This window comes from Nerophis lumbriciformis, linkage group LG09 (assembly GCF_033978685.3).
Source record: "Nerophis lumbriciformis linkage group LG09, RoL_Nlum_v2.1, whole genome shotgun sequence".
Classification (NCBI taxonomy): Eukaryota; Metazoa; Chordata; class Actinopteri; order Syngnathiformes; family Syngnathidae; genus Nerophis; species Nerophis lumbriciformis.
Window position 1 is genome coordinate 3,873,980 of NC_084556.2, and position 17,325 is coordinate 3,891,304.

At 36.3% G+C, this 17,325-nt stretch overlaps 1 protein-coding gene and 1 long non-coding RNA gene across 7 annotated transcripts in view; one reads left to right on the plus strand and one right to left on the minus strand.

Moving 5' to 3' along the window:
- The window catches only part of LOC133607808 (glutamate receptor 4), a 549,530-nt gene that overhangs the window by 438,554 nt on the left and 93,651 nt on the right, over positions 1-17,325 (minus strand). For all 6 annotated transcript variants that reach the window (XM_072913769.1, XM_061962781.2, XM_061962780.2 and 3 more), the window contains one exon: positions 13,435-13,593. In XM_072913769.1, the coding sequence (XP_072769870.1) occupies positions 13,435-13,593 (159 nt within the window). The remainder of the gene's footprint in view (positions 1-13,434; positions 13,594-17,325) is intronic.
- Positions 1,789-9,986, plus strand: LOC140679024 (uncharacterized). The gene is made up of 5 exons (XR_012050598.1): positions 1,789-1,884; positions 2,379-2,526; positions 7,626-7,644; positions 7,741-7,820; positions 7,984-9,986. It is a non-coding gene; the product is annotated as an uncharacterized lncRNA (long non-coding RNA).

Here is a 17,325-nt window from a genome sequence, read left to right on the forward strand (position 1 = left end):
GCACCAGCAACTCTGCACTCTGAAATTGGTTAGGAGTCCTTCCAGTCAAAACCAGGGGACATAGAGCCTCTTCAGCGGCAGGGCCTAGACCGTGGAACAACCACACATTATCTGTCAAATCCTCCCAGTTCCTGGGCTCATTTAAATCTATGATAAAAACATATTTTTACTCCAAGGCGGTCAAATTAGATTAGATGTCTTTATTTGTAGCCGCAGTAAATGTGGCTCTCAGTGAGAGACTTTCATACAAAACAATACAACAAATAAACAAAACAATAATTAAAATCAATAAAGAAACAAAATCCAGTAAGGCAGGCTATATTGGTCATTAATTATATATACATATATTTTATAAATTTTTATTTATTTATTACATTTTAGTATTTTTATGTGACATCGCCTTCCGCCCGAATGCAGCTGAGATAGTCTCCAGCACCCCCCGCGACCCCAAAAGGGACAAGCGGTAGGAAATGGATGGATGGATGGATCTTTTTGCACTTCTTTGAAGGTATATTTCACTATTGTAGTATTTTATATATCTATCTGTGTTACAATGTAAACGTGACACTGCTTGCACTATTTTAAAATAGTTTCTTATGTTGGTACAGCACTTCAGCCAATTGTTTTTAAATATTTGTATTTAAAGGAATACACTACACTTAGCAAGATGCTATAAAGATGAAACACATTTATCCTCAATCAGTAGACAAATATGTGCAACATAGTACAAACTTCCAGGGAAATCCTGACTAAAATCACATTTTGCCTGTGGCTCCTACCTGTAATGTGTGTTCTTTGGGGCCTGCAGGTAGTTACTTTATAAAGGATATTTAATTTAATTTAATTCAAGCAACTTGATTGGTTCCCAGTGAGGTAATTAAAGGCATAGTGACATATTTACACTACTGTAAGTAACTTCGACCTCTTATTGTTGAAGTCTTCTTTGGAAATGTGATGAGCATGAATGTTAAAGAAGTATAGTTTATGGGGAAAAGACATGAATCAGCAAAATTGATTAGGAAAAAAAAATGCTCTCCTGAGATACAAATATATTTGCATCATGTAAAGTGTAATGATGCAGAACAATGTAGTGTATTTTGTACATTTATTGATGAATTAATGTGACTAATGTGTTGTTCAGCAGGTCAGCAAACTTCAAACTGTTGATGGTGGGGGAGGGGAGAGTTTCACTCATGCAGTGTGGGGGAGGGGATCAATCAAGGTGATGCAAGGAGTCACAATTTTCAAGACTTTCAAACTTAGACACAAGACCTGATTAAAGGCTGACATGTTGTAAATAAAACAACTATCACATCCAACAAAACAGTAGAAAGTAATAAGACCACAGAAGTTAAATTAAAAACCTTGATTAAGTAAAAAAAAATAGCTTGAGATACAAATGTATTTCCTTTATATAAACTGTAATGATGTAGAACTATGTAATGTATTTATTGATTAATTAATGTTGAACACAACTAGTGTGTTTTTCAGCAAGTCAGTAAACTTCAAACAACTCTTGAGTGTGGGGGAGGGGCGCGCTTCAATCAAGCCACATGCAAGGATGCGTTCATGGCAGAAGGAATTTTTTGCTTTCTTCATTGAGACTTATTTATGCTTAAAAGCAGTATGGTTTGAGTTTCAAATGTTGGACTAATTATTTAATGAACCATTGTTAAACATAATCCTACTAGTTTACTGAAGAGTGTGGATTGTAATCAGTAGCTTAGTCCATGAAGTGTCACAACATTGACGTCCGAGTGGACGTGAATGCATCACCAGAAAGTGCGAGCCCGCAGATGCACATCAACACCACTGAAGCGGTGTGAAGAACAACTAACGCAAACAAAACAAGAAAACCACAAACAAATCTTACAACTAATCAAGGTAAGACATATTTTGTAAAATTATGCTTGTTAAGTGTTTAATATCTGTCCGTTACCATTTCTAACCGGAAGTAAAGCTGTGCTAATGATAGCTCATTTAGCTAACAATGGACAACATGCACACTAACTTCAGTTAGTGAGTAAAACTCTAACATGTTATTTTTCACATTTACTGCCCTGTTACCTTGGTATATATATATATATATATATATATATATATATATATATATATATATATATATATGCTGTGACTTGTTTCTCATTTTGTTGTGGCCTAGAACATGAAAAAAAATCTGCTCACTATTTTTACTGCACACTTTTCTAATTTGTTAGCATTGAGAAAGTGTTTATTTTATGGATAATACTTATGAGATGTTTTGGTAGATAATTATATTGTTTGTTTCAATCTTTCAATAGTTTTTATCTGACTTTTTATAAAGAATTCACAAGTTAGTTTACTAAAGTCAGTAAAATGTTTGATTTATTTCTTTATAGATGGACGGTGTTATAGATGGCTCTTTATCTGAATCCAGCAATGATCCAGAAAGTGACTACATGCCGTCAATGTCTGATAGTTCATCCTCAACAGTGGCACCTGGTCAAGAGTCACAAGTCAGTGGAAGTCAGGCTCAAAACTCAGATGGTAAGAAACTAATTTGGTTGAAACTGTTTAACTTGCATATTTTTTTTATCTAATTATTGTCTCTAAATGTCATAAAATGAGACAGTTGTGTTGCCTTTTCCTCATCATGAGTGTATCAGGTACGTAGTAGTATCTAGTAGGGCTGGGCAATATCGTAAAAGGATCACAATTATTTTTGTTATCATCCCATCTCAATATCACAATTTGTAATCTTATTTTCAACCTGCCACTTTTAAAACATCTGTTCTAAAAAAAACAAATAAACTAGAGATTAGTTCAACATTGTATTAACATGCTGAGTAAATAAAGTGAATTAAATGAGAAAAAGCACTTTAACATAATAATGTCATAAACTCTTTGAGTTGACATGCTTTTAAGTAAAAGAAAGCACACACAAGGATACATTAGTTATTTCAACACTGGTGGCCAAACTATATCGTCTTAGAAGCTGTCCATTTATTGACTAACCAATGAAGACATTTAAACACACAGAAGATAATACAAATAATAACAGAAGAAATGAGCAAATTAAAAAGATGGTTTGACAAAAACAGACTATCCTTGAATCTCAGTAAAACTAAAATAATGCTATTTGGTAACAGTAGAAAAGAACATCATACACGAATACAAATAGACGGAGTAGACATCAAAAGGGTAAAAGAAACAAGATTTTTGGGAGTATAAATAGATGATCAAATGAACTGGAAATCTTATATACAAAACATACAACATAAGGTGGCAAAAAACATTTCAATAATGAATAAAGCAAAATACGTCCTGGGCCAAAAATCACTTCATATTCTCTACTGCTCGCTAGTGTTACCATATCTGAGTTATTGGTAGAAATATGGGGAAATAACTACAAATGTGCGCTACATTTGCTAACCGTGTTACAAAAAAGATCAGTTAGAATAATACATAATGTTAGAGAACATACAAACCCTTTATTTATTGAGTCAAAAATATTAAAGTTCGGTGATTTGGTAAAATTGCAAACAGCTAAAATTGTGTACAAAGCAAACTATAACCTGCTACCAAAGAATGTACAACAATTCTTCTCAACTAAAGAGGAGAAATATAACTTTAGAGGAAAAAATAATTTAAAACATTTATATGCACGGACAACGCTGAGAACCTTTAGCATATCAGTATGTGGAATTAAATGATGGAATGGATTAAGTAAAGAAGTGAAACATTGTACTGATATGATCCAGTTCAAGAGGTTGTTCAAAATAATAATGCTTACAAAGTACAAAGAAGAATAATTATGATAAATACTTTCAACCTTATTGAAAATAAGATATTCTTCATCTCAGTATGTTGATAATGACTGAATTAATTAATTACATATTACAAAACTGTTGTGTATACTAATTCACAGATGTTATTTTATTATATAAAAAGGTCAGTAAATGATTCTATATATTTGTAAACGCTCTGAAGTGGGAAAGGGGTAGGATTAAATAAGCTTTGCTTCTTCCTACTCCTTTTCGGACATGATGTAAAGTGAAATTATATGAAATTGTGTGATGTATTATACTGTAAGTGTGGTCATGTTCCAAATAAACTAAAGAAAGAAAGTAGCAGTACAGTGTAAAAACAAGTTGACTTTATATGCTTAATTGTGTTTCATTGTATCCAGTAAACCATAACCAATTGTATTTACAATCCACAAAGTATGTGAAAATACAGTCTAAAATGCCACAAATTCAGTCGGCCATTTTGAATATTCTGCTCCGAAAACTTTTGGTAATTTCCGTAGATTCTACATCACCGGAGGAACGCTTCTGCACTTTGACTATTTTATTAGATCAGTCATACTGGAAATTCATAACAATTGTAAAGAGATGTGCTGTTTATCATTCACAATCCTTATGTAAGACAAGAAAACATATGTTTTTATTTTGTATGCATTCTAAATGGTAAATAAATATCTAACAATTTAGTTAACAAATGCAGGGTCCTCTCATTATACTCTCTAAAAACATCCAAAAAGCACCAACAATACTCCATTTACATGTCGTGACCTGAAAATGAACCAAATATGAGTGATATTGTTATTATAAGCGCCAAGGCAGACAGACTATTTGGCGCATTAATAGCAGTGAGCTAATACTAGCTTATGCTGCTATTGTTGACACACTTCTGTGTCAACAAGTTTGGTCTCAAACTTACTAAAAGTCAATTGTAGATTATAATTCATGCATCTCTCACCTGCTAGTAGACAAATGTGGCCATGGACCCACATGCTGACATTTATTTTGCTGCCCTCAGCTACATGTTAAGCTCCAAGTTTAGTCATTCTGTTTATTCTGCATAACTTGTAAACGAATGTTGGGCAGTAAAAGTTTGACTCTGATTGGCTGTTCCCTCATGTTAGATTGAGTTTATGTTTGTGCACAGCTGATCACCGTGATTGACCAGAAATGTATCACAATCATGTAATCGCCCAGTCCTAGCATCTATCCAGTAAAATAAGCTGATGTTAATGCTTCTAGTTCTTTTCTTGTTGAATAAGACATTCTCATTCGAAAGACGTCACTATAAAGTAGAGCTGGACAATTAATCAAATTTTTATTTCAATTTCGATCATGGCTGCTTACTATCATGAAAATATAATAATTTAAGTGAATTATTTCAGTATATTGCTTTCCATAGTGAAACCCATTATCTACATATTTAAATTACACTTAAACCGATGTGGGTGGCACTGGGAGCAGGTGGGTAAACTGTCTTGCCCAAGGACACATCAGCAGTGACTCAGATAGCGGAAGCGAGGATTAAACCTGGAACCCTGAAGTTGCTGGCATGGCTACTCTAACAACAAAGCCAGGCCGTTCCAAAATTAAAAAAAAAGGATACAATTAATGTGCTGCGCAACGTGCATGCAAATTCCGGAACTGCTGACGGTAAAAGAGACGAGGAGCGAGTGAGTGGAAAAAAAGAGCACGTCTACTAGAAGTGTGGGATGTCACCATGGTTGCTACTTTTTTTGACACGTTAGTATGCCTAATTAATCATTACTAAACTCCACAAAAAAGTAAAGCATGATTTCCACGCACATGTAACTGTGGACAAAGTCACATAATTTGCCAATGAAACAGAATCCGCTATTAAACGCAGAAAATCAGTGAAATTGACATACATGTTAGTGAAATGTTGTCATTGTGATGAGAAGAAATACTGGTTTGGAAAATAATGTGTCTGGTAGCGCTCATTTATCCCCAACACACTCAACCGGCCCGTGCTAAACTAAACAATGTAGAAACGGCCCCTTGAAACAGCGACTAAACTAGGAAGCTAAAGCTAGCAAGAACAATCCATACACACACAATACATCTCATCTGTTAGGTTGTTGTGAATGACATCATGGATGTAACATCAATGTACACACAATCATACACACACAACACATCTTATCTGTTGTGTTGTTGTGAACGACATCATGGATGTAACATCAATGTACAAACAATCATACACACACAACACATCTCATCTGTTTGTGTTGTTGTGAACGACATCATGGATATAACATCAATGTACACACAATCATATACACTCACACAACACATCTCATCTGTTTGTGTTGTTGTGAACGACATCATGGATGTAACATCAATGTACAAACAATCATACACACACAACACATCTCATCTGTTTTGTTGTGAACGACATCATGGATGTAACATCAATGTACACACAATCATACACACACAACACATCTCATCTGTTGTTGTTGTGAACGACATCATGGATGTAACATCAATTTACAAACAATCATACACACACAACACATCTTATCTGTTTGTGTTGTTGTGAAGGACATCATGGATGTAACATCAATGTACAAACAATCATACACACACAACACATTTCATCTGTTGTTGTTGTGAACGACATCATGGATGTAACATCAATGTACAAACAATCATACACACACAACACATCTCATCTGTTGTTGTTGTGAACGACATCATGGATGTAACATCAATTTACAAACAATCATACACACACAACACATCTTATCTGTTTGTGTTGTTGTGAAGGACATCATGGATGTAACATCAATGTACAAACAATCATACACACACAACACATTTCATCTGTTGTTGTTGTGAACGACATCATGGATGTAACATCAATGTACAAACAATCATACACACACAACACATCTCATCTGTTGTTGTTCTGAACGACATCATGGATGTAACATCAATTTACAAACAATCATACACACACAACACATCTTATCTGTTTGTGTTGTTGTGAAGGACATCATGGATGTAACATCAATGTACAAACAATCATACACACACACATTAATTAATATCTAGCCCTACTTAATATGACCGAGAAAATGGGTCACCAGCTTATTTATAAACTGTCCCGGCTCAGATTTCCCTATTTGTTTATTTACAATATGCAGCAATAATTGAAATGACATTGAACAAAGAGAGCACAGTCTACCAAAAACATTCTTGGCCAATAAATCTGATTCTGATAATATTGAAATATATATGTTATTAGTAATTAATAACACATTTGTCTTTAAACATACATAAACATTTGTTGTTTTAAAGAAAATATAAGCATCATTGCAAATCAATATGGCCTAGTGGTTAGAGTGTCCACCCTGAGATGGGTAGGTTGTGAGTTCAAACCCCGGCCGAGTCATACCAAAGACTATAAAAATGGGAGCCATTACCTCCCTGCTTGGCACTCAGCATCAAGGGTTGGAATTGGGGGTTAAATCACCAAAAATGATTCCCGGGCGCGGCACCGCTGCTGCCCACTGCTCCCCTCACCTTCCAGGGGGTGATCGAGGGTGATGGGTCAAATGCAGAGGACAAATTTCACCACACCTAGTGTGTGTGTGTGACAATCATTGCTACTTTAACTTTATATATATAACCACACCCCTAGCCTCACCCCCAGCCCCACATATCTAGGGGAAACCCTGTCATCCTTACACTGATGTGTGGTAACAATCCTGTTGTAAATACACTGTAAATCACCTTCAAGCTAAACTAGACTATGTATATTATTTTCCTTCTGCAAACTGACTTTAATGTTCTCTTGCTTTTTGTCTTCTCTTGAAGCCTGTTCAAGATTCTGATGGTATGAACTTCATTGCAGTGGCATGGTGATATGGTATATTAGTGTATTTGCTAGTAGGATGAGCTACACTTAATGATGATGCTTCTTTTCTTTCAGAAGAACCGGACATTCTGACTCAAAAGACCTCAACTCCAAGACCATCAGATCAGGCCTGCTGAAAAAGACTGAGAAAACAGGTAACCTCCATAAACTCCAGAATATTTCAGTAGTTTTTCAGCAGGTCTTGACCCTGAGTTTCTTCAAAATTTCCATATGCATAAATTCAGAGTGGAAAAATATTTACCAGTTATGCAGGACTGCTTGATTACCAGCAACTACCTTTTCTAATTTCTGTTTCAGGGAGCGATTGACAGTACCCCCAAAAGAAGTTCCATGGTAGGCCTTGGTGTTGTGAAAAAAAGACGACAGTACGGCGACAGCACATCACTCTGAATAGAGTTCCTGGTAAAGAACTTAGTCTCAAGGCTCTTGATGCAGAACTGATACTCGCCACTGGAGAGATGTTAAGAACCAAATCTACAATTCCATCACATCCCAAAAAAGTCAAGTTTGAGTTTATCAGTCTATTGTCTAAAAAGTGTTAGGTAACACTTTAAAAGTGGTCAAGGAGGTTCTTTGCCTCACTCTATGACTATTTCACTTCATGCTAAACTGCTGTTGATGCACTTAACAGTTGATGAATCTGTTATAGATCAGTTGATTACCTCATATTGATAATAATGGCACTTTTTGATGACACTAATTAACCATGACCACGTGTATTGATGACACTTATTGATAATAATAATGATGGCAATTCTTATTGGTAATAGCGTTGATAATGAGACTTGATACTGACACCGCTTATTGATAAAGACCCTAATTCACAATGGCACTCATTGATAATTACACTTATTAATACAGACTACTTGACGACGATGACACTTATTGAAAATAATGAGACTCATTGATAATATTGATGCATTGATTTAGACACTAATTGACAATGACACTAATTGATAATGACCCTTTTTGATGATGGTTATTTATATTGATAATAGCACTTGACATAATGACACCTATTGATAATGACATTTATTTGTGATTACGACACTTAGTGATACTAGCATCGCTTATTGATAATGACACTACCGTATTTTTCAGACTATAAGTCGACGTTTTTTTCATAGTTTGGCCGTGGGTGCGACTTATACTCCGGAGCGACTTATGTGTGAAATGATTAACACATTACCGTAAAATATCAAATAATATTATTTATCTCATTCACGTGAGCGACGAAGCAAATGGCAGCCATCATCACACACACGTCAGCAATCGTCACTCACATGCCAACCAATAAGAATTCGGTTGGGGCGGGCCATGGCAGAAGTGCATTGTGGGCCATGATATGCTAACTGCTATATGCTATACGCTACTGCCAGAGCTATTAAAATGGATCACATCAACATTGGCGGTAACTTATAAAAACTGAGAAGTGCTGAACTAAAATGGCACCGAAAAGGAAATCATATACTGCAGATTACAAGCTGGACGTAGTTAAATATGCTGCAGAAAACTGCGATCGAGCAGCAGAAAGAAAGGACGCTAGCGGCGCATACCAGGAGCGACACCGGGGAGGAAGATTTCATGGGATTTAGCGATCGGGAGTGACAGATTGTTTGGTAAACGTATAGCATGTTCTATATGTTATAGTTATTTGAATGACTCTTACCATAATATGTTACGTTAACATACCAGTTGGTTATTTATGCGTCATATAACGTACACTTATTCCGCCTGTTGTTCACTATTCTTGATTTATTTTAAATTGCCTTTCAAATGTCTATTCTTGCTGTTGGCTTTTATCAAATACATTTCCCCCAAAAATGCGACTTATACTCCAGTGCGACGTATATATGTTTTTTTCCTTCTTTATTATGCATTTTCGGCCGGTGCGACATATACTCCGTAGCGACTTACACTCCGAAAAATACGGTAATAGACGATGAATCTTATTGATAATGATGCTTATGGATGATGACGATAATGACACTTAACAATAATGATGTTATTACTAATGGCACTTATTGATATTGATGATGACATTGATGATCAATCTTTCTATTCATTATAGTTAGAGTATTGTGGACCAACTTATCTTCCATTAGATGATCTATGCTGCTTTATAATAAAATAATTTTGCTATCAATTTGTGTAAAATATTTTGTTAATACTTACATGTGTTTGAAAATTCTGGGAAATCGTCATGAATTACATTTTTTTTTCAAATATACATATCAATCAATAATAGTATTAGATTAGATTTTTTTCAGTTAGAATAACGCAAACCTGATATGATATGCTCACCTAGAAAAGGCCTAAAGCTGCACTTGTGTACAGTAAAAACAGTAATTGAGTAATAATGTGTTACTTAAAACTTAAAAGCAAATTAAATGTAAGGTAGCAGCTTGAAAGTCAAATCCCAGAAATAATAGCTGTAGTACAGTTGTACGAGCAGTAGTAGGGTAATACTATAAGTAAAATAAGTTGTTAGTGTAGCTGTGAAATGTCGTAGAAGTAATATTATCATTTGTAATAGTGTTACCAGCTGCAGTAGCAAAGCCATTATCAGCAGGAGTTGTTGGTGTATTAGCACTACTAGTAGTAAATGTATTGCTATTACTTCTACTGCCACTATATGACTATATTGTGTCATATATATATATGTATACATTTATGTTTTATTATATGTATATATTCATATATACTGTACTGTATGTATTTATATATACATGTTGTGTATGTTTAATTTTCTACTATGTAATACATGTTTTGTACATTTATACAATAATGTAAACTGAATGAAAATAGTCTGAGAAATGAGCAAGATATGATTTATTTTCAATTTAGATGTGTTACTTTCATTGAGTACTTTGCGGTAGAAAATGGATGGATGGATGGATCTTTTTGCACTTCTTTGAAGGTATATTTCACTATTGTAGTATTTTATATATCTATCTGTGTTACAATGTAAACGTGACACTGATTGCACTATTTTAAAATAGTTTCTTATGTTGGTACAGCACTTTAGCCAATTGTTTTTAAATATTTGTATTTAAAGGAATACACTACACTTAGCAAGATGCTATAAAGATGAAACACATTTATCCTCAATCAGTAGACAAATATGTGCAACATAGTACAAACTTCCAGGGAAATCCTGACTAAAATCAAATGTTGCCTGTGGCCCCTACCTGTAATGTTTGTTCTTTGGGGCCTGCACGTAGTTAAGTTTATAAAGGATATTTTATTTCATTTAATTCAAGCAACTTGATTGGTTCACAGTGAGGTAATTAAAGGCATAGTGACATATTAACACGACTGTAAGTAATTTGACTTCTTATTACGGAAGGCTTATTTAGAAATGTGATGAGCATGAATGTTCAGGAAGTATAGTTTATGGGGAAAAGTCATGAGGAAAAAAATAACTGATGTGAAATACAAATGTATTTGCATCATATAAACTGTGATGATAATTGTTATTTGTTTTTCAAATAATTAAAGACTTTATAAGAGAAAATGTGTTGCTGTGATGCTCAGTCACCAGTAAGCATTGAGTGTAGTTTTATTAACATATGTTATTACAGTATTTGTCAACAGTAAAATACAAAAGGGAGCAAAAAAGGCCTACAAGCTATAAACAGAAATGGTCTGACCAGAAATGGGCCCATCAGCGCCCCCATGAAAAGGTCCTCACTAAGGTGGTACAAAACTTTTTCGCAAGGTATTTTTCCTTTGTGTGTTTTAAAAATCTGAGGTGGAAACTGGAGTTAGGAGGCCACCTAGTGTTGAAGTGTAAGATCAGTTTGTCTCTAAGTATAGCAGAAAGGGTGGTCCTCACTTCCAATGGGAACTTTTCCGGTCCTCACTTTGGTGCCTGTACAAGAATGTGTGTGTGTGTGTGTGTGTGTGTGTGTGTGTGTGGTTATCTTTGCCCACATCATACGTGGCTGCACAGTCACATTATTCCACACACACACAATAACACACATTTTACTAAGAGTCAACCTTGGTAACACTTTAGTATGGGGAACACATATCCACCATTAATTAGTTGCTTATTAACATGGAAATTAGTAACATATTGGCTCTTAATTAGTCATTATTAAGTACTTATTAATGCCTTATCCTGCATGGCCTTATTATACAACCAGTAAGCCATTAACTAAGAGTCTTCCCTCAATAACCTCAGAATGATTGCTTATTAGTAACCCTATCCCTTATACAGGTAAAAGCCAGTAAATTAGAATATTTTGAAAAACTTGATTTATTTCAGTAATTGCATTCAAAAGGTGTAACTTGTACATTATATTTATTCATTGCACACAGACTGATGCATTCAAATGTTTATTTCATTTAATTTTGATGATTTGAAGTGGCAACAAATGAAAATCCAAAATTCCGTGTGTCACAAAATTAGAATATTACTTAAGGCTAATACAAAAAAGGGATTTTTAGAAATGTTGGCCAACTGAAAAGTATGAAAATGAAAAATATGAGCATGTACAATACTCAATACTTGGTTGGATCACTGATGGTGGAAACTTTACACTAGACTTCAGGCAACGTGGATCCTGTGCCTCTCCTGTCTTCCTCCAGACTCTGGGACCTCGATTTCCAAAGGAAATGCAAAATTTGCATGGTTGGGTGATGGTTTGGGGTGCCATGTCATCTGCTGGTGTCGGTCCACTCTGTTTCCTGAGATCCAGGGTCAACGCAGCCGTCTACCAGCAAGTTTTAGAGCACTTCATGCTTCCTGCTGCTGACCTGCTCTATGGAGATTGAGATTTCAAGTTCCAACAGGACTTGGCGCCTGCACACAGCGCAAAATCTACCCGTGCCTGGTTTACGGACCATGGTATTTCTGTTCTAAATTGGCCCGCCAACTCCCCTGACCTTAGCCCCATAGAAAATCTGTGGGGTATTGTGAAAAGGAAGATGCAGAATGCCAGACCCAAAAACGCAGAAGAGTTGAAGGCCACTATCAGAGCAACCTGGGCTCTCATAACACCTGAGCAGTGCCAGAAACTCATCGACTCCATGCCACGCCGCATTAACGCAGTAATTGAGGCAAAAGGAGCTCCAACCAAGTATTGAGTATTGTACATGCTCATATTTTTCATTTTCATACTTTTCAGTTGGCCAACATTTCTAAAAATCCCTTTTTTGTATTAGCCTTAAGTAATATTCTAATTTTGTGACACACGGAATTTTGGATTTTCATTTGTTGCCACTTCAAATCATCAAAATTAAATGAAATAAACATTTGAATGCATCAGTCTGTGTGCAATGAATAAATATAATGTACAAGTTACACCTTTTGAATGCAATTACTGAAATAAATCAAGTTTTTCAAAATATTCTAATTTACTGGCTTTTACCTGTATGTTCCCCTAGTGTCCAAATAACTCTAAATTAAGTCTTTGTTACTTTAATAAGCAAGTAATTAATGGTGAATATGTTCCCCATACTAAAGTGTTACCTCAACCTTGTATCACATTAGAGTTGGTCACTATCTACTTTTCAATTTGGGTGTCGTTTAGCAGGCTTCATAAGGTTTAACACACGGACAACATCGTATAGCTCGGCAAGATAACTGCAGATAACTAATTGAGCAATTACTCATAAAAAAAGTGATGAAATGAAGATTAGGCTAAACAAAAAGTGAGTTATCGTGTCATGAAAAGCTGTTGTTATGTAACAACCGTGTTGACATGACCAGTAACAGATGAGCGCACGAGAGCGACTTACAGGCGTTGGTGACGGCGAAGCTGTTGGCCGTCTCGATGTTGTCCACGTGAGGCACCAGGTTGAAGGGCGCTTCCGAGGCATTGGGGCTGGTGTTGTGCAGGAAGATGGCCAAGCGGAAGGCGGTATACTCCTGATCCGTGTTTCTGATGAAGAGGCCGCCTGGACAGGGACACGGTAGGTGGGGGTGAGGGGACAAATATATATGTTGGATTAGGGTCCAAGAAAGGTAGGAAGACTCAATTTCCAGACTGACCGACTGGAGTTTGACTATGAATACAAATCAACTGAAAATGGAAATGTTGGAAACGTTGTTGGCTGAGCGGTTTTTTTTTTTAATTAAACATTACAACGTATAGACGACACAGGTATTGAACCCCTATGGAGAGATTAAGTCAGTGGTTCTTAACCTTGTTGGAGGTACCGAACCCCACCAGTTTCATATGCGCATTCACCGAACCCAAACCGTAATCATAAAATGATGTTGTTATATTAAAGAAATACTAATAAAGATATCTTTTACAAATGGAAAGTGTCGGAGGCAGATATTTACATATATCCGTATTTAAGTGTTACTTCTTTTTTTTCATATTCATATTACAAAACAGCAAGTGTTCTTCTTCCAATTGTGGTCTTTTGGTTGTCTGCAAGTACTGTGTGCTAACCTTGACTTTGGAATGTAAAGACGACAGATACTCCTTTTCCTTACAATTTGGGGGCTTCGTCCGGGATGACACGCTGAGAATTGGACACCTCTTGCACTCTTCTGGACAGACTCACTTGGCCAAACATAAATTGTTGCGTTTGGACCAGTTGTTCCTCCCAGGGAATTCAAGTTGCTGGCCACTCCCAAACTCTTTATGACTGTACAGCTGAGTAGAAGAACCACCAGAGACAGAATAGGTATTTTGTAATTTTATCTCCAAAGCTTTGGAAATATAATGAGACCAGTCCAGCATAGAACATTCAATCGCGCAGCTAAGATGGTCTGATCTAAAATATGGAAACCTTCTCTTCTATAAAGTGTCTCTCCCTCGTTGTCTTGTCTCTCTTTCCAGCCCAAACACATGCCCATTGTCCTCCTCAGCTGGGCACAGGAACAGATAAGGAAAAGGAGTATCTGTCGTCCTTACATTCCAAAGTCAAGGTTAGCACACAGTACTTGCAGACAACCAAAAGACCACAATTGGAAGAAGAACACTAGCTGTTTTGTAATATGATTATGAAAATAAAGAAGTAACACTTAAATACGGATATATGTAAATATCTGCCTCCGACAAAAGTTACAGGAATGTACACATGATCCCATTTTTACATCTCATTGTGCAACATGTGAATGTTTTATTGGGAACTAAATGCGATATCTGAAAGGGATACAAATTATTTCCAAAGCAGGAGCCCTACCCAGACATATACTACTAGTACACAGCTCATGAAAAACAATATGTTATTGCCCAGTGGTTCTTAACCTGGGTTCGACCGAACCCTAGGGGTTCGGTGAGTCGGGCTCAGGGGTTCGGCGGAGGTCAAAACACACCCGACTCATGGTGTAAATAAAAACATCTCCCTATCGGCGTGATACGGCAACAGCAGAAGTCACACTGATTTGCAGGTGTGTAATTTGTTGTGAGTTTATGCACTGTGTTGGTTTTGTTGTTTGAACAAGGTGATGTTCATTCACGGTTCATTTTGTGCACCAGTAATAAAACATGGTAACACTTTAGTATGGGGAACATATTCACCATTAATTAGTTGCTTATTAACATGCAAATTAGTAACATATTGGCTCTTAACTAGCCATTATTAAGTACTTATTAATGCCTTATTCGGCATGGCCTTATTATAACCCTAACCATCTAACCCTAACCCTAACCAAATAACTCTAAATTAAGTCTTTGTTACTTAGAATATGTTCTCCTAGTGTCGAAAAATCTCTAAATTGTGTCTTTGTTACATACTTAGAATATGGTCCCCATACTAAAGTGTTACCAAAAACATACAACTTTGTCTTGAATTTGAAAAAAACATATAATTTTTCACTAAAGAAGGGTTCGGTGAAGGCGCATATGAAACTGGTGGGGTTCGGTACCTCCAACAAGGTTAAGAACCTGTCATGTCTGGATCATGTTTTGTTTAAGTTATGTTCTGTTTGGGTTTTGGACTCTTTTTAGTTCCTGCCTTTTCACTTCATTGTCTTGTTTCCATGGTTACCCATTAGTTTCACCTGTTCCACGTTTGGCGTCACGCACCTGTCTCACACTTTGCACTCGCACACCTGTCACTAATCATGTCACTGCTATTTAAGCCTTTCTGTTTCTGTTATTCGTCCTGGTGACATCTGTCAAGACTTGGACTAAGGTGTGTTTGTTTTCCCGAGATGCAAGTAAAGCTGAATGTGGCATGGCGTGAAGGTAAAGACATTATTTATTTTACACTAACAAAGGAACAGAAAGCGCGCTCAAGGCGGAAGTACAAACTTTGACTAATGAAACAAAAAGACTTGCACGTGGTCAAAAAACTATGGACATGAACAAAAGTCGCTAACTGTGGCATGAATAGAAAAAAACTTACTTGACATGGCATGAAGTGCGCAGAGGTAAACAGAGTGAGAAAGGATAATGTCACCAGGACGAATAACAGAAACAGACAGGCTTAAATAGCAGTGACATGATTAGTGACAGGCGTGCGAGTGCAAAGTGTGAGACAGGTGCGTGACGCCAAACGTGAAACAGGTGAAACTAATGGGTAACCATGGAAACAAGACAAGGAAGTGAAAAGGCAGGAACTAAAAAGAGTCCAAAACCCAAACAGAACATAACTTAAACAAAACATGATCCAGACATGACAGAACCACTGTCATTGTAATTGGGCCAAAACACTTATATTAGAAAATACTCTCTTGGAAATGACTGCTGTCATTTGATTACAATAATAAAACATTTAACTTGTTATTTAGTCAGGTTTGGGACAGGTGTGCTGCAGGTGTGACCACAGTGCATGTGCACGTCTGACGTCGCTCACATGCACTCCACATGAATGCTCAAAAAGTTTTTGCGTTTGCTCACACATATGGAAAATTAGAGGGAACATTGTTTGGGGGTATCAATAATACGCCGACAGGCGTCAAATTCAAGACAAAGTTATATGTTTTTTTTACTAGTGCACAAAATGAACCGTGCATGAACATCACCTTGTTCAAAGAACAAAACCAACACAGTGCATGAACTCACAACAAATTACACACCTGCAAGTCAGATGGAAAATTAGAGGGAACATTGTTTGGGGGTATCCATAATACGCCGACAGGGAGAAGTTTTTGTTTACACGATGAGTCGGGCGTGTCTTGACCTCCGCGGCGGAGGCTCTGCTGAACCCCTGAGGCCGACTCACCGAACCCCTAGGGTTCGATCGAACCCAGGTTAAGAACCACTGGATTAAGTGAATCAAGATTCCCATACTTGTTGTCAAACCTTGGCCACCTGCGTTAACACCAGCAGTCCAAACCCACAAGAACATGGGTGTCAAACTCATTTTAGCTCAGGGGCCGCATGGAGGGAAATCTGTGACGGACTATTAAAATTGTGGCATTAAAACTAAAAAAATAAAGAAAACAAATTGTTTTCTTTGTCTTACTTTGGCCAAAACAGAACAAACACATTTAGAAAATATAACAAAAAAATATAGAAAAAAAATACCAGCAGTGGTAAAGTTTAAATCCATGAAGGAAAGAAGAAATTTAATAAATGTTTATAACTGAATAAATTTAGATATGCATAAAAAAAAAATTTTTTTTTAATAATTTTAATGAATTAAGTAACGTTTATGACAACCTTTTTCCAAAACACCATATAGAATGTGAGATATAACGGTTAAAATAAAAAAAAATAAAAGGTT